This window comes from Hetaerina americana, unplaced genomic scaffold, assembly GCF_022747635.1.
Source record: "Hetaerina americana unplaced genomic scaffold, ioHetAmer1.1.p SCAF_7, whole genome shotgun sequence".
In the NCBI taxonomy this organism is placed as follows: Eukaryota; Metazoa; Arthropoda; class Insecta; order Odonata; family Calopterygidae; genus Hetaerina; species Hetaerina americana.
Window position 1 is genome coordinate 53,442,620 of NW_027287316.1, and position 23,885 is coordinate 53,466,504.

Here is a 23,885-nt window from a genome sequence, read left to right on the forward strand (position 1 = left end):
TCTTCTTATGGATTCCCATTGCCTACCTAATTGGTGTTACCCCAGGGTAGAACGGTAAATAAGGAATATTACCTGCAAATTATGCGTAATATGCGCGAAGCAATCCGCCAAAAAACGCCCGGATTTGTGGAAGAACAAAAATTGGCTTTTGCATCATGACAACGCCCCTGCTCACACATCGTTACTTGTGCGCCAAATTTTCGCCAAAAACAACCCACTAATGATGCCGCAGCCACCGCATTCCCCAGACGTGGCCCCCAGTGACTTGTTCCCGAAACTGAAGAGGCCCATGAAAGAACGACGCTACGCTACGATTGATGAGATAAAGATTGCATCGAAGGAGGAGCTGAACAAGATCAGAAAAATAGGATTTTTTGAAGTTCTTCGGGGATCGGAAAGAACGTTGGCACAAGTGTATAATATCTAATGGGGATTACTTTGAAAGGGACAAAATAGATATTCATGAATAAATACATAATTTTTGAAAAAACACAAAAGTGGTGATACTTTTTGAACACACCTCGTATATATATACACACACACATTTAGGTGAGCCATCAAATTTTTAATCCTCTTTATTATTGATGCTCTACACATGAACGCCTGTGCTACATAGGACAACGATAAAATATTGGTGCACGTAATTTTAGCAGTGCCCAATAATTACATTAGTAAATAAGAAAAATAAAGGTAGCATCATGTCTGGAAAAACAAATTTTTAGGCTTGAAAACCTGGAAAATCGAGGAATAAAAAACCGTCTACGCGAATGTCATTGAGTTTTCCCTAGACCATGACTCCATACTCGCAAATTAGATTTCAGGGATCTTACCAAAAACTAACTATAATATATCTCATTATGCTGTGTTTATTAATAATGCAATATCTACAAACATTTTTTTCATCATTTCAGCTTTATATTCCATTAAGAGGTCGAAAACAGTAGAATTCAAGAATGCCTCTTCTTATTACAGGACCGCGCTTTAAGGTATGATCCTTCAGTACCGACTCCCATAGCAATCCACACTTGTAAAATGCGCTCGCTCTCACCTATTTAAGGGCTACGACCGGCAGTAAGTGTCGGAAATTGTAATTATCCGCGGCCGTAAAGGGGCTCAACGGACATCCGCAGTCATAAGACTCGTCTACTATTACTGTGCGGGAGCTCAGCTCTGAGATTAATAAAAAGTTTCGGCAACTGCTGGAGAGGTCTAAGGGGAACCGGATTCTTAACTATGCTAATGAGAGTTCTCCAGGGTGAAAGTTCGGGTCTCGACCCACCTTACGATCCCCGATGTTCCGAGTCCTGCTACATCGTGTTCAGAACTTATATGCGTCTAGATTTGGGTCGTCGAATAACAGCTCGGGGCACAAAGGATCATCATAGACAAAATCACGAGTAAGTTTATGTATATCATTTTGAGTCCAGCCAGGAAATGTGACGCCGACAAAGAAGAAAGAAAGAAAAGATTGCGTGAATACAAATTTTCTGCCAAGGTTCATTATGATTAAATCATTAATAGAAGGACAGGAATGAAATTGGTATGCACATTTTTGACATAACTAGACAAAACATCCAGTTCTTTATTGTATCTTATGCTTATGGTAAAAATCATACTTTGACAAAAATATGTCCTTTTCAGAAGTGTGGGAGGCAAATGGAATGCGGAACACATAAGGAGTTGTTTCACCCTATTTAGATCACATAAAGAGTCATAATGGATAACTTAGGATAGCGTAGGATTGAAAATATACGAGAATCTCGTAAATACTCCTGACAGCCGGTAGAATTTCAGCGATATTATTTCCGTATTTCATTGGCTGGTCATCAGCGTATTGCATAGAATTGAAATTATAATACGCAGCAAACATTTGCCACTCAGAGAAGAAAGGATTAATTATGAAATTATATCTAGTTCAGAGGAGTTCCACTTGTATATTGAAAAATTATTTTGATAAGAAATGTTAACCAGGTTTTTCAATGTTATAGAATGAGTATACTATCATTCATGAAGACAGCAAGCCGAACTAGCATTTTCGGAATATTACAGAGCACACGAGTTTACTTTTGATATCTAGGGCATAGGGTTTAGATCTCAAGAGTTGCTCAGCTCTATCTTAAGTTTTTCTATACCTTGCAATGCATTTCAAATAATAATATTAATCCAGAGAATTTATGATTCCTATGGGATATAACGAGGAAATATTATCATATTTATATTTACGAACGAAGTAAATATATAAGAAAAATACACAAATATACGCACAACGAATTCCGATAATTCACGCGTGCTAATATGGACTCATCCTTCTGTAGATGCATTTAGTTAATCAGGAAATGAATAAACAGGGATGAAATAAAAATTTCGAAGAAGTACTTAAAAAAAGTAGGAGATTCGATTCGTCAAGTGGACATAGGGGGATGACAACTATATCTATAATGCAAAAGCAGGAATTTCCACAATGATGAGTAATGGGAATAGAAAAACAAAAAATTGATGCAAGGAATCAGTTTTCCTAATTGAAATTAGCTATCTCAGCCAAAAACAAACCTTACTCCCGAGTTGTATCATAAAAGTTAAAAACTGGGTCAAATTTTATACTATTTTAATTTGCGGCCTCTCTTGGGGGCTACGGCCTCTCATATTGTTCGTAGAGTCCTGGGCTACTAAACGGAGGGGTCAGGTTTGATTCCGGGCGATGTATCTGGGCATTTATTTACCTTCACCCGTGCTCCGAGCAATTTTTCAGGTGCCAATTCTATGAGAAACTATTTCAAGAGTGTTTTAGGAAGGATTTAAGGGTGAAAATTAGATTAAGATTTGATAGCGGGAGAACCACTGTTATGTATCTGAAATAATTTATTGAGATAAATCTCATATATTGTGTAGTTAGTGTGACTTAGCTATGAAGAATGACTTTCAAAATTTCATCTATTAATCTCCAAAAATAATTCGAAATAGCACGTAGAATTAATTGTACGGGAGCGTAAGGTAAAAATATTTTTTTTAACAATCTAATTAACAGCGAAAAAAAGAATTTGGCATTATAATTCAAGAATGCTCTATATGAGATAATAGAACAATTTTTAGGCCACTATAAATAGCAGCGGGAAACTTCACGATTACATTTGTGAATGGGGACTTCAGGGGATCATCACCAAAAAAGCTCGTTCCGCCCGAAGGCAGAGTTTGTCAACATTACGGAGGAAGATTAAGCAGTTGAGTGGAGCGTCACTACTAACTCTAACATAATATAAACTTTATAGAAAACGGTAAAATATAAAAACCAAGTTTAGACAAACTATTGTATTACATTTTGTTATCACCATTATATATGCAAACATTTTTCCTCGTCATAATGAAGTATTTCAGTGTACAAATGTCAGTTGGTCTCCTGTTAAACAAGTAACTTCCACACTACATATTTCCATTCTCCTTTTCTCCCGCATACTTTCTTTCATCGTTATTATGAATCTGCAACCACAGACGCAGTCATCACTTGTACGAAATACAAAAGTTGTACATTACGGCAATAGTCGGACAGTGGTAGTCGCAGCGAGCTACGTAATTGTTCAAACGACATAAATTTAATGTGATTAAATAAACACTGGTTTATTACTCATTTTAACACATGGCATTCTATCTTAAAGTGATTTAAAGTCTCACGAAGAAGTGAATAGATCTAATGCTGAATGTTTGCCGGCGCCGGGACGCGCAAGAACCAAGAAGTAGCCGAAACATTTACATTTGAAGAGGAATTTTGCACACATTCAACGACGTATCGAATGATAAAAATCGTTCATTACGGAGAAAACAGTGCGTCGCGTATGAAATATTTGACCACAAAAGGGTGCTGGGGAGAAACCGGACACTTCCCACACGCATTAATTCTCACCAAGGGGTGCGAATGAAAAATAATTCGCTGCGAATGAAAAACTTGGCGCAGACAACATTAAATTGTCTCCTCTCGCCAATATTTATTAGCTCTAAGGGACAGTTGGAAAAATTCCTCCCTTAGTTCTTTTTTTTTAAACTCCTCGTACTCATCCGCGGGATATAATTTGCGTTCAGTTTCCTAGCAGGCAAATCGGCGGGACAAAGAAGCGTTAAGCGAGAAAAGAAACGTAGAATAACTCTCGAGTTTATCTCAGGTAGTGTCCTTCCGTCCATATCTCCTTTCGGCGAAACTCGTAAAAATCTATTCTGGGAGAGAGCAGAGAAAAAAATTCTTCAAGTGTCTTAATCAGAGCTCTAAAACTTTCAGATTCCGGGAAGAAAAGTCGACGCGAATCCTTCAGGGATCGAAGGACTCCGGGAGGTAGGGGAGCGGCACCTCGGGGTATTCATCGCCTCTATTATCTCTCCCCCTTCCCGCCGACACCATCCCAACCATTCATTCCTCCGCATATTAATTCTTAGGCCTTCACTGTCCCCTCGGAGTCAATTATGAGGCCGGTCTAAGTTTCATCCTCCTCCTAATTAAAAAAAAGACCCACTCGTAAATCCAGCGAAAAAATTCCACCCCTTTAAGTTGGATGCGCATACCATGGCAAACAGAAATTTTTATGCGATAAGAACCTCTGATTCTCTCGTAGTAGCAGTTGGTGGAAAAGAAAGGCATTCGACAGCTGACGTAGTCGGAATCACTAAGCAGAGTATGCATGGTTTCCATGGCTATGCTTGAAGCAATATTCAGGCAGGATTGGGGATATCCAAAAAAATTAAAAATTCACATATGCGAATGTAAATTTTTGCGAGTATTATTCATCGGTAAAGACCGGATCTGAGGACGATGAAAGCACATTTGGAGATTCGTAACTGATGTAATAATTTCTTTTAATGTGATGTTACATGAAGGACTAATTTAAACAGGAATTCGCACGGTTTAACCTATTCTGAATAGTTCTGTTTGATTGATAAATCTTATATCCATTCTTATCCGTTTACAGCTGGGTCATGCGATTATAATACACCTGATTATATAAGCATTAAAGTCTGAAACATATTGAACTAATCCCTAGTCATAAAGTTGCAACGCCAAGGAGGGCCCCTATGGTACTATGTTAGCTAATGGAAACCAGAATATCACATACCTCACTTGGGTAGCTTTTATGAACCTCCTTGTGAAAGTTAACAGGCATAGAATTTTTAATTTGGGGCGAGCATACAGCACCATAAATTAATCTGTAGAATACAAGTATAGAGTGTAGGTTCCGAAATAGAAAATAGTAAGTTGTTCCTGACATATAATTGGAATAAAAAATTTTAATTCTGAACTATTATTGATCAAAACACCCCTTGCTGCAGCTTGCGGGGTATCATGTAGATGTAGATGTAAACGCTATATCATAAAGTGACCGTAGTTACGAGGAATTAATTTTTAAAATTCCGCCAAAACCAATGCATAAGGCACCCAATTACAGAAAAGAGAAGGATTCTTTAGGCGATTAAGTCGGAGGCACATTTACCTGGTGCGTTTCCCTACAAATGATCATCTCTGGTTGAATTTGCCAGTTCAAAGGGGTAACCGGGACGACACACCTGTATTGTGGGTAGCGTTATTATAGGGGAAAATTATCTTTCTTGACACAGATTCGCGGTTGCCTGGGGAACCGCCGAGTGAGATGGGGCAGACACACTCATCTCCTACTCCCGTACTCCTGCTCCCACACGCAAGACTCGTGTGTGGATATTACGAGGGAATCAAAAGAAGAGCGATATACAATTGTTAAATCCTTCAGTAAGTTAGACGGCAACACATTGTTTTGTAAAAGTTATCGAGGGTACTAAATTTTGATAAAATTCGTTTGTCACACCTTGAAAAACATCATTCACTTTTTCCTTTAAACTTCGTAATTAATTCACTAAATTATCACCCTTCATTATATCCGCTCTAGGTAGTTGGATTCTAAGCTCTCTTATAAGACAACTCTTGCACATAGGCATCGAATTGCTGCTTTGATTACTGACAGAACCCGTCGAAAGCCCGCGTTCGAATGCCGACAGTGTCGAATTTTACAGTGGAGATCCGATCCATACAAGAGTTCTGTGTGAAGAATGCTTCCACGCAAGTATTCTATCCATTCACTGGGACGTTGAAGTGATAGACGTATATTTTTCGGATTAACATAACGCCTACGACAGATCTGTACCCCTCTCTGTAATTGGGGAGCATAACCCCAATTTCTACCTCTGTCAATTTACCCTTCCACCCTTTAGTGGCACAAATGACACCAAAAGCTGGTCACTAGATAGTTCGGCAACTGTAAGTGCTATCTTCTCGTAAACTTCTCGATAAGTCAAGAACTAAGGTGATTTAAAATTTATATCCCTCATTCATTAATATCACCCATGAGTCGTGCGAAAACCTACATCAACAAAAGGAGTACTACATGAATGCAATCCATGAAATACATCAGATGAAGAATCATTTTTACTCTGTCTCTCTCTCTTTATTGCGCTTTCTCACATTTTTAGAATTCCTCCGTTTCAAGAAACACTTAATTTCGTGCCGAAAATCACATAGCGGGACGAAATTAAAAAAATCTAAACGAAACTGTTAAATTGACATTCTTTCAATACTTTCCTGATCCAAATTTTGGCGTTGGTGCGACTAAAATTCTGGAGTCATGCTTTAAACATTCAAAGGCGACGAAAATACATAGGTTTGTATGAAGCCAATTTATATTTTAATATGACCATATATATAGGCACAAGGTAATAATCCTAATGGTACCTCGAACATTTTTGTCCTCGAGAAATTGAGGGAGTTTTTTGGATATTTTTTCAACATATTTCTTCCAATTTTCGGCAATTTTCCACATACAAGGGCAGGGTAGCAGCATAGAATATTTTCGGGCTTTGATGACACCTGACATGTGATATATCGAATGATAACTTTCCGAGACAATAATCGAAAACTAAACGGTAAAATTTTAATAATATGCTGCAAATCAGCGTAAACAAATGGCTTTGGTAATTTTTTGGAAAGTTATTGAATTTGTATTGTTACACTGGCATCTGTTTAAAATATCATATGATTTTAAGTCAAAATTAACCCACAATCAGATAAGTAAATTTTAGAATGACTTAGTGGAGCCTCCCATTATTTAAATTTTCAAATTTTAACTGTAATAGTTTAAATAGAATTACATTAAGAATAAAATGATCCATTTGGAATTCTATTCATTATCAGTAAAATAGAAATATGTGTTGTATATTTATTTTTAAATTTTTGAGCCTCATTTAATTGCACATAGATCATCTCTCGGATCTCTGCGTCTCCCTCGTCACATATAAATATATATAAATGAAATATGTTTATATATATATATATATATATATATATATATATATATATATATATATATATATATATATATATATATATATAAACACATTATGCATCCAAAAATCTATTTAAAAATTAAACCATGATACTAGTGCGTTGGCGATGTCTATAAAGGAATTAAGGGATGAAAAAATTTTTTCACTTACAAAATACGAACTATTGAATCGTGGGTTGTTTCATAACTCCCAAGAAAATTCAAAATATGGCATTGGTAGCATCGGAAAATGTTTGATTTTAGGGAGCCTCATCTTTCACTAGACTGCAGCATAAGTTTTAGCTATATTCATTATATGGTTTCATTTTCATAGTCGATTGAAGCGACAAACTTTTCCTTATTGAGAAAAATGGAAAAAATGAGTTTCACGTAGTAAATAAACACATATTTAAAAGGCTACAAATCGAATGAGGTCAAATCTGAGTTAAATGAAGTTCGTAGCACCACCAATCCTATGTCAACAACTATTTTTAATTGGGAAATGAGCTTAAACGTGGCCGTAAGAGGATAGTATAAAAATATTGGGAACATTTTTTCCTGGCGTGACTGTACGTCGCAGCGCACTCACACCGCGCAGGCTCGGTGGTGGGGGTTCTGACCTTCAACATGCGCCAAGCGCTAATCGCCTGCAAGCGTTCGTTCAGGCAAGATCGTATTTTTATTGGACTCCTATCGAGCGACTCGGTTCAAGCACAAAATGCAGCGAACGACTGAACAGTGGTGCGCCACCAGATTTTGTGTTGGACTGGGAAAATCTGGGAAAATACCTGATTCCAAGTAACCGACTACTTGACAAAAAACGGCATCGTGACGATTTCTCAACCACCTTACAGTCCTCCGCCTTGCTACCAGTAGACTATTTCCCATTCCAAAAAGTGAAATCCTCCCTCAAAGAATACCACTATGGGATCCGAAGTGCCGTCAAAGAAGCTTGCACTTACCCTTACGGACCTTCCGGAATCAACCTACTAGGGAGCCTTTGAATCGTGGAAAAGCCGCTGGCAAACCTGTGTCGACGCTCAGGGGATGTACTTTGAAGAACTTTGAGGTATTGTAACAGTATCCAAAATAAATCTATTTTTCCGAAACTTTTCCCGATACTTTTTATGCAACCTCGTATTGGATTAGAGGTAGTATGGCTGGTGATCCTACTGTCTCTGGCACACATCCACGTCGTGGATGCGAACGCGCTGCGACGTACAATCACGTCAGGGAAAAAAAATCCTGGCACTTTTTATACAAAACTTGTATATCCACAAAAGATGAACATGAAGTCAACTCCTCCGAAACGATTAACGAAGTTCATGATATGATTTTGAATGATATAATAGGTTTAATTTCGCGGAATAATTGATGCCCCAGGCATATTCAAAGGTAAAGTATTTTAAATTTTGGACGAAAAGGTGGTTGTGAAAAAAAATCTTGGAAAGATAGGTGCCGCGTTTTCTCTCAGTGGAGAATAAACGCAATCGTGTGGTCGATTCTGGCTGGTTCAGCGGTTTTATGTTGCAATTCTGACGGGTTTCTGCATCGATACGCAACTGTGGACGAAACAACCATGCATATACTACTTCACTTCAGACTCAAAGGAAAAGTCAAAACAGTGGGTTTCTAAAAGCGATTCGGCTCTGGGGAAGGCAGGTTAAAACAGTGAAATCGGTCGACAAGGTGATAGCCACGAATTTTAGGGATGCACGCGGAAACTTCTACAACGATTATTTGAATAAAGGACAAGCCATAAGAAGAAAGGATGATGCGAAAATTATGACATTAAAACTTTAAGTTCTGAAATTCTACTTTTTGAGCGGCTTGAAAAAAGTTGGAGAAACGCTGTGCAGAGCGCATTGAGCTAAAAAAAAGACCATGTTGAAAATTAAAAAAATCTACCCAAAATAATTTGGGTTTCTATTTATTTTCAGAGCTATTTGAACGATCTACTTATCATTTCCAATTCACGTGAAGAGATACGCTAAGAAAGAAATAAAAGTTTGCAAAATGGAAAGTCCTACAAAAATTACATTTCAATAATTGAACAGGAGCAATAAAAAATATGCAAAAAAATAGCAAGGGTGGAATGAGGGTGAAATCATTCGATGAATTTACTCGCATTAGTACTTTGTACTGGCCTGAACTTGCAACGGATGCATAAAAATCCGTTTGCTATCTGAAAAATTACGGCAAATGGTTCAGAGGCATGGATTATAGGCCTATTAATTTTTTAATGACAGTATAATTCCGCTAAACCAATCGATTACATTAACAGTTTAAATGGAGGCATTCAAACTGAACAAAGTAAATAGCTTCAAGATTATAAAACAATGTTTAGAGCAAGCGAATAACCATACCCTTGTTGATGAATAACTCAGATAAAAACGCTTTCATGATTATTTAAACCAATTACTAAAATTTACCAACTGTGATCAACTAAAACATTCTATGCGATTAATTTAAGTAGAGGTATTAACTTGAGCTTAATGGCGATGCATGGGGAAACTTTAATGCCACATTTCATGTTTAAACTAGTCGACTGAAGTAAAAGGAAGTAAAATTTTAGTTGGATAGGACATGTGAAACTCAAACCGACTATAAAAAAAGAGAACAAAGCAAAAAAAGGGAGAAAAACGCACAAAAAGGGTGAAAAACACGCGCTTCAGTGATAAAATATAAATATGGCAAGTCCACCGAATTAAATTTTATTTTTCACTCCCAAGTTTGAATGGAGACTTTTTTTCTTTGTTTTCACAAATTATTAATCACTCAAGCATCACTGTTGCATTATCGTGCATGCAAACTCAGGCTCGGTGTTGGGCACAGTAAAAAAAAAGTTACCTGCAAAAATATTCGAGCCCTTTCCTAACAGAGTGTATACTTTTAAGAAAAGATGTAAGGAATACATGTAATAATTTGATTGATGTGTGGTGTATTGTATTATATGTAACAGCTTAGTTTTTTTAAATTTATCTTTTTTTTTCTTGCTGATTGATGGATGTAGATGATGAGATGGGGATTCACTTGTTTTGCTTAAGAGATTTGTGTTTGGAAGTTTCCTTTTAAGTGTACTTTTGTTTTACTGACTGATTTTATCTATTGTTTTTTGTGATTACTTGGGACTTGTGTGCCACCTGACACTGTCCATCAGCACATGTGTATTTTTATTAATAATAAATAAAGAATCCTCTCTACGGCTGATATATGTGATGGAATAATATATGTTGGTTAAGTTTTTAATTGATTTACACAGTTTTCGATACCAAATATGCCCCGCATATTGACTTTCTCTTTTCCTTCATGCCACCCTATTTTCGATTTTTGGATAAAAAAGTATTTGAAGTGAGGGATAAAAATCACACCATGCAGTTCACTTGATAGTTCTAGATCATCTAAGAGAAGGGTTTATCGATTCAATTTCGATTTGGTACCTTTCAATTCTTACAATTTTTAGAGATGAATATTTATAGGAAAAAAGGGATAACAAATACACACAGCGACAAGTTCGTAATTTGGCTTATTTAGGGCCGGTGAACCAAATATCGTAACGCGCCTGTCAAATAAAAACGGTGGGGCACACACTCATTGTTTATTTCCTCATTTATATCCACCTCTGTCACGTAGCCACGAGTCCGTGTGGTGGTAGTTAGAGTTGAGTTCACAGATTTTTTGAGTTAAATGCTGGGATATTGAATGAACTTTTTCCCAGGAAGGGGGACGCTTTATAATAAATAAGGGGGCACACACACAGATGCATACATAGATATGCATGCATATTTTCAATGCATGAAAAAACTCCGGATAAAAAACCCAGTCCGGACGTCCACGGGCACTTTTAAAATGAGGACAGGCCCGGTAAAAAAATGGATGCCTGGTAACCCTGCGCTAAGGTTAAAATGCAGATGCACATCAATCAACTTCACACTGACCGTTACCACATTAGCTTCTCTTTTGTGGTTTAACTGACACAAAACGAAAGAAATATTCATCCGAGCTTTGCCAAACGACTTACTTTATTCCATGGGGGGTTTAATAGATTATATTTGTATGCGTGTATCTCGTGCATATATGCATATACTATATATACAGGGTTCGTCCGGAAAATAAGTGTACTGAGCTCAGGAAAAAAAATTTATTACACTTTTACATATCTTAAGCTAATATTCCTCAAAATAGGACCCTTGTGAGTCGATACACTTGTTCCAGCGGCGTTCCCATTCCTGGAACGCTCCCGCGAAGGCATCATCGGGAACCTCTCGAAGACACGTCGTCACGGCCTCTTTGACGGCGTCCAAAGTCCCGTATCGCGTTCCTTTCAAACTCCTCTTTATCTTCGGGAACAGAAAGAAGTCCGGTGGTGCCAAGTCCGGGCTGTAGGGCGGGTGCGGCAGCGTTGCCACGCCGTGCTTGGCCAAGAAGTCCGACACGACAAGCGCGGTGTGAGACGGCGCATTGTCGTGATGCAGCCGCCAGATATTTTTGATCGCCGGCCGGACGCGGGCGACTCGTTTTCGAAGCCTTTCGAGCACTTGGACGTAAAATGCAGCATTTACAGTTTGTCGTTCAGGTACAAATTCGTAGTGGACGACTCCCCTTTTGTCAAAAAAGACAATGAGCATCGCCTTGATCCGAGATTTGCTCATGCGAGCTTTCTTTTGACGGGGTGATGATGGGGTGTGCCACTCCGCACTTTGTCTCTTCGACTCCGGGTGGTACTCAAAGATCCACGTCTCGTCACCCGAAACAACGTTCTCTAAAAAATGTGGATCATTTTTGCAGTGATCCGCAAGTTGTGTCGCGATTTCCAAACGATTGAGTCTTTGATCATCACTGAGCACTTTCGGCACCAACTTTGCACAAATTTTTCGCATCTGTAATTGCTCCCTAATAATCTCGTGCACTATTGTTTTTGGCACATTACACTGCTCTGCTATCATCCGAACACTAAGACGACGATCAGAGTTCAGTACATCGCGAACTTTTCGCACATTTTCGTCGGTGAGTGTCGTTGATGGGCGTCCAGGCCGTGGTTCGTCGTCGACCTCTTCTCTGCCCTCCACGAACATCTTGTGCCACCGAAAGATCATGTTTCTGGACATGGCTGACTCCCCGTAAGCCTGGTTAATCATACCGACAGTTTCGGTAGACGATTTCCCGAGCTTGACCGCAAATTTGATGGAATAACGCCGCTCCAAAAACTTCGGCATCGCGTTCCGTGACGTGGGTCGAGCGTGGAGGTTCGCGTTAACAGAGCTCCTCACTACACCACAGCTCAGAGCCGACTGCCTTTTTCAGCGTCGCTTGCCAACATACCCCCCTCCAATTGCATCCCGTCAGAGCGGTGCTGGGCTTGCCTGGAGCGGCGGGAAAAAATCAGTACACTTATTTTCCGGACGAACCCTGTATATATATCATCATTTAATGATAGATGTCTGCTTGTGTGTGTGTGTATATATATATATATATATATATATATATATATATATATATATATATGTATATAACATTTCGACGGCACAATAGAACATAAATAAAATGGTAATACTTAAAAGGGTACTCACATGGTAAATTGTTTAAGCTTTCGGCCTTCTCCGAGGCCTTCTTCAAGTAAGACTGAGTACTTCTATATATATACGCACACACAAGCAGACATGATATAAATATATGTATATATATATATATATATATATATATATATATATATATATATATATATATATATATATATATACAAGCCTCTCTGGGTATCTGCTGCTCAACCCAAGCTATGTGATTTTTCGGGTACCAGATCTTGGGAAACCATAACCGGCACAGGGAAAGGAACTGGCCACCCTACCATGATGTGTGAATTTCACTCGTCGGGCTTAGCACTGGGTGAACTCTATCGTTACCTACCAAACCGACCTTTGGGTTGATTACTGTGTTTATGGTTTACATATATAAATAGATAAATAAATATATATATATACATATATATATATATTTATATATATATATAAAACTTGAGTTAAAGTCTCTAATAATGTACGCCAAGATAGCACTAGCAAACAAAAATACAGAAGATAAAGACACTCAAATGAAACTCACACGTATTCCTTATTTTCGGTGGCAAAACCACCTTTCACAAGGGAGAGAAGGAATTTCTTGAGTCAGAGCTTTTATAAACGACATGGTAAGAATAATAAGAGTAGGTGTTAAGAGGGTTCATGTATAATCTATGCCATGTGATATAAAAAATCGACAAGGAGAAGATATCAAATCGTAATGCAATAATTTCACGAATTGGTTCCAAGTCCATACACACAATAGTCGATAGACATTTTTATCGCTTACTTGATACCGTCTAAGATTGGTATTTTTAAATGGCCTTGAAAAATATCTGCATTTGCATCAGGGCTATCTAATCTTTTATTCCCGCGGATAGTGTGCATGTGGACTGTATCGATAATCTATTGTTTTGCGTGCTCAAAACAGCTAGCTATTTGCTAATTTACATAAAGCTAATCCAACGCATTTTTGAATGGGACCCTCTTCCGCTCGAAGATTATGCTAAAAACATTCCACTAATCGAACGGGCACACATGAGGGAATTAAAACACCAAAAAGTAAGAACCGTTAGAGAGTTACAGTTCCATTGAATAAGGTACCGCCTGGAGACCTTATTTTTCATAATTTCATCCATTTTTTTATATGAAAAGAAAAAAAACCCTTTGAAAGATCCGACCAATCCCAGGGAATGTCGCCGTTATTTCTTTTCCATCTTTAATCACTTCCGTCGGTTCAGGTGCAGTAGTAACACGCACTTTTAATACTCACCCCGAGACTCCTTTTCGTTTTATAATATCAGTACACTCCCTCTTGTTGGGACGGAATGACACGGGGAAAACATCGTCCCCCGGGATTTTCGCGGGGCGAAGGGGAGTGAGACCACGACCCTCCCGCGGCGCCTCGGTGGGGTGATGACGCAGGGACCGGGGAAAAATGGGACGGGATGACGTAGTGCGGACGTGTACGTGCGCGTTTTGGGGTCGGATGGGCTCGGGAAGATCTGGAGAGGGTTGGTTGGGCGTCCAATGTGGGCCGGAGTGGAACAAGATCGCCTCACCATGGGGGGGAGAGGTTTGGGGAACGGGGGGATGGAGGCGGATGTCTGAGGCGAGGGGGCGGTAAATACCTTCCGGACGAGCGTCATCCTCCTTCGGGTCCGTCGGCTGGTGTGCACGGCGTGGATGAGGAACGAATTGAAGACGAAAAGCAGGATGAGAGGCAGGAAGACGAACGTGACGCTGGAGAACCAGTAAAAGATGGCCCTGGAACGAAAGAACGCCCGTGAGTTATTTTCTCGACCCTCTCATTTTGACGCCCTCGGTGAACGTGATACTTGCCAGCATATGAGAAATATATTTAAAATACCTAAGAACAGATCCATAAGTCACTCTACTCGTTGGAAGATAGGTTGAAAGGATATGAAAAATTATGACTAGGTTAAATGGGAACACCCCGAGCAGGTGTGCAACCATGTCTTTTTAAAAAAAAACCTTCGTTTCCATAGGAAGAAAATATGAGACGGGAGGTTGGGAAGAGTATCTCTCACGGTGACATATTATTAAAACGATTCAGGATGAAAGGTGTGAACCTGAGACCCAAAACCGAAAATGACACAATAATATATGACGTAGTTTATGGGCCACTTCCTTCAGAACATATGGAGCATACTAATAGCTTATTCGTAGGGCGGCTTTGAGGCCAAATTATTCACACGTATCATTTGACTCTTCTAATTCAACCACTCAATCAATCAAGGTATTCTGCCCATTTTAAAGGTACGCTTAGGTTCATCGACGGTACCTAACGACTATTTTTTTCTAACAATGGCGCAAACATCACATTTTTTCTTCATTTCTTCATTACTTTCGCCTGCCTTCATGCTAAAAACTCTCATACTCTCTTTCTTCCTCAACTCCGCCTACCCAACGTTCTCCCATCTATTACCATCTTTAACATACCACTGACTTTCAATTTGTCTCCATCTAATTTCTGTGATTTTCTCGAATTTCCCTGAGTGACTGTATCCCTTCACCCACCCCATTCAAAACCTCAGGGTTTGTCTTCCTCTCTGTCCAGCTTATTTTCTCCATTCTCCGCCATACCCACATCCCAAAAGCCTCCAGTCTACGATCATCCCATCACTTAATAAACGTGATGAAGGTGGACATACTGCTTAAACGGAAATGGGTTTCAACATATATTAAGCCATTTTAAGTTGAATGCACTTAAACAAATCAGGATTATAATTTAATTTTTACACTAGCATTCGTTTAAAAAGCGTGAAAATAACATACAGACTTGTCATTGGCACTTAAAAATTGATTGAAATTGAGAAATGAATGTAAATGTTGAGTTAAAATTGATTTTAAATCAAATTAATAGTATGAAAAAATGTCCTATCTATAATTCTGTGATTACCTATCGGGATATTGGGAGCCACCTCAAAAAAGTTTAAAAATCTCGTTAAAGAGTTTCCATGCCTGCATATGTATATACATATGTATATAACTTAACACAAATATTTGGAAGATTATATGATAATAATTGTGACAAGAAGGGGGTAGTGGAAGTGACTCAAAGTTACGGAATGTCCTCGAGAATTTCAAAATGCCAATGACAATCACTGAATTAATGGTCTGGAAACTCTGATATTATGGCTGGCTGTTATTTACAGAAAATAATTTTCTGTTAAAACACACCTTTCAATGACAGCCCACGCCTATACCGTCGACTGTTACATTTTCGAGAGGCATAGGAAAATTTAAAATCACTTATGCGAGAAAGAATGACAAGAACTTCCATCGCCTAAACTTAGTGTTAACATTCATTGTAGCACATCGATTTTGGTAATGAAAACCTGCCAATATATCATGAAACTGATATGATTACTTTAAAATTATAACACGAATACCATCCACCAAATCTGCTCAGTCTCAATTTTTCAATGTGGCTAATCATGAATAAACTTTCCGAAATTCAAGGTTCAACTCCACGAATTGTTTTGCCAAATATTATTTTATAAACTAATGTTTCGATACGACGAAACAAATGCTTATCGAGTTGATTCGGGCTCTCAAATAAATAACATTTTTTATTGAAGCGACAGTTTCTGCAATTTGGGGTAGGGGAGGTTTTAGGATGACTACTTCCATATGTATCTCTTATTGGAGGTGCGTAATCATCTTCAGGGATTTTTCCTCTAGAATAAAACCCAGTCACAAAAAAATCAAAAAAATTTACCCAAAGGGACACCGTTTTGGTTTAGCGGGGGTATCCGGATCAGGGAGTAAAGGAATCGGCATTAGTAAGAGAAGAGTGGATGGAAGCAGTCAACAAATATATGGATTAAATTCGAATTAAATGACAGAAAAACGAGGTTACCCGAATCTCTGGTCAGATGCCGAACTAAAAAGGTAGTAAATATTATGTATAGCTTACTGAACCACATCTCGTGACTTGCCTAAAATTGTTTTCGGCTAATTAGAAATAAACTACAGAAGGCGGAGAAGTTCACGTGTTTTTGTAGTATTTCAAAGGTAATTGAGCATAGAATTGAGAATATAGTAAGAAGAATTTACTAGAGGAGGATTACGACAATTGCGCTAGGTAAAGATAATATTATTAAAGATTTTTATATGGAGCGCTGTATGTTTCTGAAAACTAGTCACTGAGACAAGAAGAGAATCGTACGTTGGAGGATTTGGAGATGTGGGTGTGGAGAAGAATGGAGAAAATATGTTGAACAGAGAGGAAGACTAACGATTGAGGTTTAAATGTGGAGGGAGAAGAGAGGAAATTATTAGGTGGAATTGAAATAAGACAATATTGTTGGTAGGAAATGTTAGGAGCTAGTGGGATATTGAAGGCCATAATAAAAAGGAGAATGCGGTGCAGAGGAAGGGAGGGAATAGATTCTTTGCGTGACGGTAGATGTAAGTTACGAATCGAAGAAGGTAATATGCGGGGAAATTAAGAGAAATTTTTCGCGATATAAATGGTAATAGGCGATTGAGTTCGCCCAAAACCTATATTTAATTGGTAGATTAGCTTAGATGAATGAATAAACATGACATTAATGTTCACTTGGAACTAAACTGAGTAGGTTATGTTAGAGAAAAACCTATGGTTGCTTGAAAATTTAGATTAATGCACAGCGGCGAGTCTAGCGATCATATCTCTCGCTCCAGAGTGTGCACTTATCAGCGGCACGCTGCCTCTTGCAAAAGTGAAAGTAGCACCTGTGTTGATTTTTTGGAGAAGAGAAATTTTGAATAATGAAAGAAGACTATCACGAGAAGAGATCCGAAAGGCGTTAAAATTGAATGTGGAGCGCGCAAGTTGTTTCGAAGACAGAATTGTAGCAAAGTAACGAATTTAAACGGAATGATTAGGTCACAAGAACGGTTCTGGTTTTGCAAAATTAACTAGCAAATTTCAGGTCTTGCGCGATAGGGGCGAATGACGCGATTTCCAGGCGGGGAATACCAGATAGCGGGTTCCAATGGGAGACTAATATCTACCTTCGCAAATTGGCGAGGAAACATCACTCTGTAGTTTCAAAGTCTTCCCCCCCCCTCCCTTCAGTGGGTCATGCAATATTTTTAGGGAGCACGTTCGGATTTCGGAGGACAAAGCAAGGGGATATAAAAAGAAGAACACTGCGTTACCGTGATGAATAGTCTTCTTTTCTTAAGTTTTCATAGCACCGAGCACATGAATGGAATTTCATCGGCCCGAGCTCTACTTCGGAGATTTCCAGGCTTGTGTTAGATCGAGACGAATATTAAAAACCATGCGAAGACTCCTCGCGTACTTCAACTTCACCGATAATAATAAAAACCCGTGACCTCGCGATCAATTGGTCCACTGAATTTGACTTCAGTTCTCGCGATCAAAATAATAAAAGAATCGAGGTATCGGTCGAAATTGAATTTCGTACGAGCCAATCACGAGCGCATTCAATTCTTACGACTGCATCAACCCTACTTTTGGACGCGGAACCTTTTCTTTTCTCGAATCTAGGTTCGATAAAGAGATTTTTGCAGTGACAGCCCCACGAGGAAGACATTCGACCTCGACCTGAGCAGGTGACGAGTGGTTGTAATTGGTTCGGGCACGACATGAATCTAAGCTTCTCCCGGATAGCTCAGAGTAAGAACTTTTAATGAGGATTTTAATTAAAAGATACAAAATTCTTGTCTACAATTTTTTTCGATCTTTAGTCTGCTTCCTTTGCATATTTTTTTCTTTCAAAATTTGTCTCAGTCATTAAGGGGGAGGGTCTTTTACTCATGACCGCGCTGCTGCAACAATTCAGTTTTTTTATCCGAGAGAAATAATTGCAGAAGCCGTTAAAATTTTCCTACAAAAACTTAGGATAACATTACCACTGTCTTCATTATTAGTCATGGCAGATGAGCCCTCTATCCCTAAAGATGAAAGATTCTTATACATATATATTTGGATTATTATAAAATGGATTATCATTAGCACTACGTAGTCTAACGGACTAGAATATATTTTGATGGATCATGGCACTACCAATTACTGTACTCCTAAACCCTAACTAACAAGATACAAAATATCCTCAATCCCCATTTTCGCATTAAAATAGCTCATTCTTTAGCTCTGCCTACTTTACATCTTCATTAATTTCATCCAAAATATCTATTTTTCTTCTCCCTATACATCGTCTCCCCAGCATTCTCCCCCTACTACCGTCCTCAGAATCCACTCGCAGTATCTCTTGCATCCTGTTGCCCTGGTATCCCTGCATTTCTCCCAGCAGCCGTCTATCTTCCACTAACATACCCTGAACTTCGACGTTTGTTTTCCTTTGCGTACATTTTTCCATTCTTCTTCAAACCCTCACCTTAAAAATTCAAATCAACGCTAATCTTCTTTCTTCAACGACCAAGTTTCCTTAATATACAAAATCACTATCCACATTCAAGTTTTCACTAGTATTTTCTTTACATATTTACTCAAGGTACCCGTCATCAAATCCTGTCCTTTGCTACGACAACGTTTGTTTACTTAACGGAATCCTTTATTTAAAGTACCTAATACTCTGCCCAACCTCTTTTGAAACACTTCCTAAATAGGCGAACTCTTCTATCAGTTCTAGCTAATGCTTCCCGACTTCAACTCTTATATTTGCCTTCCTATTTCGTGAGAATCTAATGACTTTTCTTTTTAATGTTAATTATCATCCCATACTTGTCACACGGACTCTGTAATTCGTATGATTATTGTAGTTGCTTGGCTGACTGAATACCTAACGTCAAATCATCCGGAAATAAAACTGATTTGATGTGTTCCCCATCTCTTTCACTCCTGGCTCTAAGTCCTTCCTATGACCCTCTTACTGAAAAGGATAGGTGGTAATGTATACTCCTGCTTTACTCTCCTTACAAGCACTGCACATGCTGACTTCCTATTCGTTATCCGTAATTATGCACTCAGAGACATGCACAGGTTCCGGATAAGTCGCTAATATCTCCAGTCTACTCCTGTCTTCTCCAAAATGTTCATTAATCGTGCCAAGTTTACTATCTCGAACGACTTCTCAAAATCCAACAAGAATTTCAAGACATCCTTATTGAACTCCATATTCGCTTCCACCAGTGACCTAATTATTGCTATGGCAACACACTTATCCATACCCTTTCTACATTCAAACTGCTCTTCGTCTAAAGGCTCATTTACTCTCTTCTCCATCCTGCAGCTGATAATCCTAAGTACACACTAACTTTGCAGCGTAAGAAATCTGACTAACAGACATACATTCCTCACAAATTGCAGCTTTGCTTTTTTGAAATGGTATCAAAAATTATCCAACAGTATTTCGCCCAAACCCTCTACCGTAAATGATGCAACCGAGCCCGTCAAATCTCTTCCTTCCCCGCATCCCTAAATTTTTAGGAGTTCTGCAGGATGCTATCTACTATCACACTCTTCTACGATTTCCTTTGATGCTTCCGTTATTTAAAATTCAAATGTTCTTGATTTTAAGCTATCTTTATCGGCATCATATTCCCTTTCTATGTCCAACCTCACTGACCTATTTACTGCACCATGTAGTTTCTCCATATATTCTTTCCATCCGGTCAAAACCACGTCTCCTTCGATTAACATTATATCTGTTGCATCTCTTAGAGTATGGAGGAATTTTTCTTTCTCAAATCCTGATGGTTCATTCACCTTCCGGTACAGAGGGTCCAATTCGCCTCGTCTCTCTAAAATCTCCATTCACGCATCTTCACACAACTCTTTCCATCATTTTTCTTTTGGCATAATAGTTTCTCATCTTAATTAATCGTTTATCTGTTTATCATTTCTTCTCTCTGATTATGTGTTCACTTTCTTCCATTTACTTCTCTCTTCCATGCTCTTGATCATATCTGTAATTCATGACTCCTATATTTTTTTTTATATTTACCGCTCCTATTTTTTCGTCTGCCCGTATCTTTGTCCCTTATATAAGATATTTTCATCTTTCTTCTAGTGCGTCTATCCCGTTATCTTCCCTCAGAATTTTATCAATGGTCTCCTGGTACTCCTTCCTTTTCCCTCCATTTAATCCTTTTACATTCCATTTTATTAAACTTCTTCCCTTCAATATTTCCTTAAATTTAAAATTACACTTCATGAGCGCTAATGTGATCCGAATCCACATATGCTCCCGGAAAACTAAGTGAGTTGATCAATCTACGTATTCCAAAATCCATCTTCCTGGATCTCCGGCCATTTTTCATGAATTCATATGTCTACTGAGGTGTTTAAAACAAATGTTCGGAATAATTAAGGCATTGATTCTGGAAAACTCTGTAGTTTTCTTCTCGTGGTCATCCCTTTTTCATTGGATTTTTTTAATTCCTCAATTTTGAAAAATGAAGTAAGGAGTTTTTCTGAGTGTAAAACCATTTTCTCTGGATTAATTAATATATATATGTGGAAGCTCAAGAAATAGGTGTCAATTGATAAAAAAATATTGGGCAATGGTACATTTCAATCCTAGATTTCCACGAAGTACGAGGGTCATCCGGAAAGTAGTACCCGTTCGTGAAATAAAGACACAAAAGTAAATATTAACAAACATAAAAAATTTTATTTGAAAGAGGATACTTTAAACTACTTCTCAACATAATCTCCAAGCAAATTAAGGCATTTGTCATAACGTGTGACAAGTTTCTGTATTCCTGCTGCATAGTCCTTCGCCGCCAGCTCATTGAGATACGCGAGGGACCCATCTTGCACAAATTTTTGCATAATGCAGATGGTGTTTAACAATTTCATGAACAATTGTTCGAGAAACATTGGGAAAATGCTCACAGATGTCATCAATTGTGACGCGCCGATCGTTCCTCACGAATTCGTCAACTGAGCTCACCAGTTGGTCTGTAATGACAGACGGTCTCCCCGAACGCTCATCGTCGTGTGTGTTCCCCCTCCCCATGTTGAAGTTGCGACACCACCGCCGAACAGACGACTCGTCCATTACATTGTCTCCATACACCTCCTTTAATTGGCGATGAATATCACATGGGCGAACGTTTCTTGCATTGAGGAATTTAATCACTGCCCTCACTTCACAACTGGCGGCGTTCTCAATTTTTTTAAACATTGTAAACAATCACAGAAACAACACAGGCAATGCTAGCGTCACGCAACTTGGCTCAGAGAAGGCAGACAAGCCACTGAAGCTATCTGACCTCGTCCAGCGGCTACTCGCGTCGTCAGCACTTCATGCGGCACGAACGGGTACTACTTTCCGGATGACCCTCGTAACTGCCAAATTTATATATATATATATATATATATATATATATATATATATATATATATATATACATACACATACACACACATTCAAACACGAAATTCCACTGAACGGTGAACAAATACTCATTCACATGAAATAGATATAAGGAAAAGGGATAGGAACACATAAAGGACGAACACCGTAGAGGTGGGGAAGGCGGAATCAGGAATATCACAAGTTTAAAAATATTTCCTAGACCGGGACTTGAACTCCGGATCTTTCCACTTGCCTGGCGGATGCTCTGACCACTTGAGCTATGCAGGAAACGTAATTTACACTGAGATCTGCCATCTGCTCAAGTGGTCAGACCATCCGCCCGGCAAGTGGAAAGATCCGGAGTTCAAGTACCGGTCTAGGAAATATTTGTACACTTGTGATTTGCCTAATTCCGCATTCCCCACCTCTACTGTGTTCGTCCTTTATATGTGTACCTATCCCTTTTCCTTATATATATATTTCCACGTGAATGTGTATATGTATATATATGCAAATATATAACAAATCAATGAAATTTAACTTCTATTAACAGTTTAAAGTTCCAATTTTCCAATTCCAATCTGAATTCACGAGAAAAAACGTAAATGCAGGGGAGCTAATCAGACGAGCATATTAGTTTATCCCAGCTTCAACTCTAAGTGAACTCGATGAAACCGCGTTGGAGTTATCAAGTTACAGTTAGTTGCACGCATTAATATCTGTGTTGACCGAAATTGAATGAATCCCACCGCTCTCTGCCCCATTAATAGAACTATCGATTACATAGGCAAACCTTCACCGTCATTTCGGAACAAAGACTTGCGTGGCGGATGGGAATGACGAGAGGCAATTCTCAAAAGATTCAATTCATTGTTGGTGTTTATTGCAAAGCATTGTGTTTGAATATGTGGCCTTTTTTCTTCCCATAGTCGGAGAACAGAGGGTATGACAACGATCTGGCTCATATTCACATTATTGGTTACTTCATCTCCGGCCTTAGCATTTCGTAGTTCTTTTGTTGGCGACGTTTTCTATGGCAGTTATTCCTCCGTGTGACCAGGGGTGTGGAGCTGAAAAAGGGTCGACAGGAATCGGTTTAAGGCATAGAATGAGAAAGTTATATGAAGCCAGGTGACTGACAGTGATGGGAATACCTTTGGCGATGAAAAAAGGTCTCCTCAAGGGATAAGCCAAAATAATTTTCTGGCCCAGTGAACCATAAAAGCCTTATTTCGAATTTGTGGAACCATACCGTGTATCTCTGCTTTATTGTTGACTATTCATGTCACTTATTCCAATACTTATACTATTTATCTTGATCGCGTCTCCATAGATTTTCGTTCTTGTCACCACCATTGGTGATAACCTCGCCATTTTCCTAGGTATTAGGAGTGAGGATTTGAAATTCAATGGTTTTCAAACGCTTTCTAATTTTTTCATGACGGATCACAATCTCTCAAGGGTTTAATTTGTTTTTCATTTTTTGCATTTAATTTCAATTGAATTTTCATTCGCAGAGTTTTTATTTCTTTTACGATTGGAAAAAGCATTTGTAACAAAAATGATCTTAATTTTCAAGCAATACAATCTAGGCCCCTTAAAAAAATTGAACATTGTAATATTTGAATGTTTAGGGTATCTATACCCTCGTTGACTAAGGCCTAGGACGGGAATTTCGTACTCGCAAATAATTCCACGAAAAT

General features: G+C 38.6%; 1 protein-coding gene across 1 annotated transcript in view; it reads right to left on the reverse strand.

Annotated features, from left to right (window-relative positions):
- Proc-R (Proctolin receptor) overlaps positions 1–23,885 on the reverse strand; it is a 693,100-nt gene that overhangs the window by 15,624 nt on the left and 653,591 nt on the right. Inside the window, exon 11 of the mRNA XM_071594784.1 lies at positions 14,509–14,644. Coding sequence (XP_071450885.1) covers positions 14,509–14,644 — 136 coding nt within the window. The remainder of the gene's footprint in view (positions 1–14,508; positions 14,645–23,885) is intronic.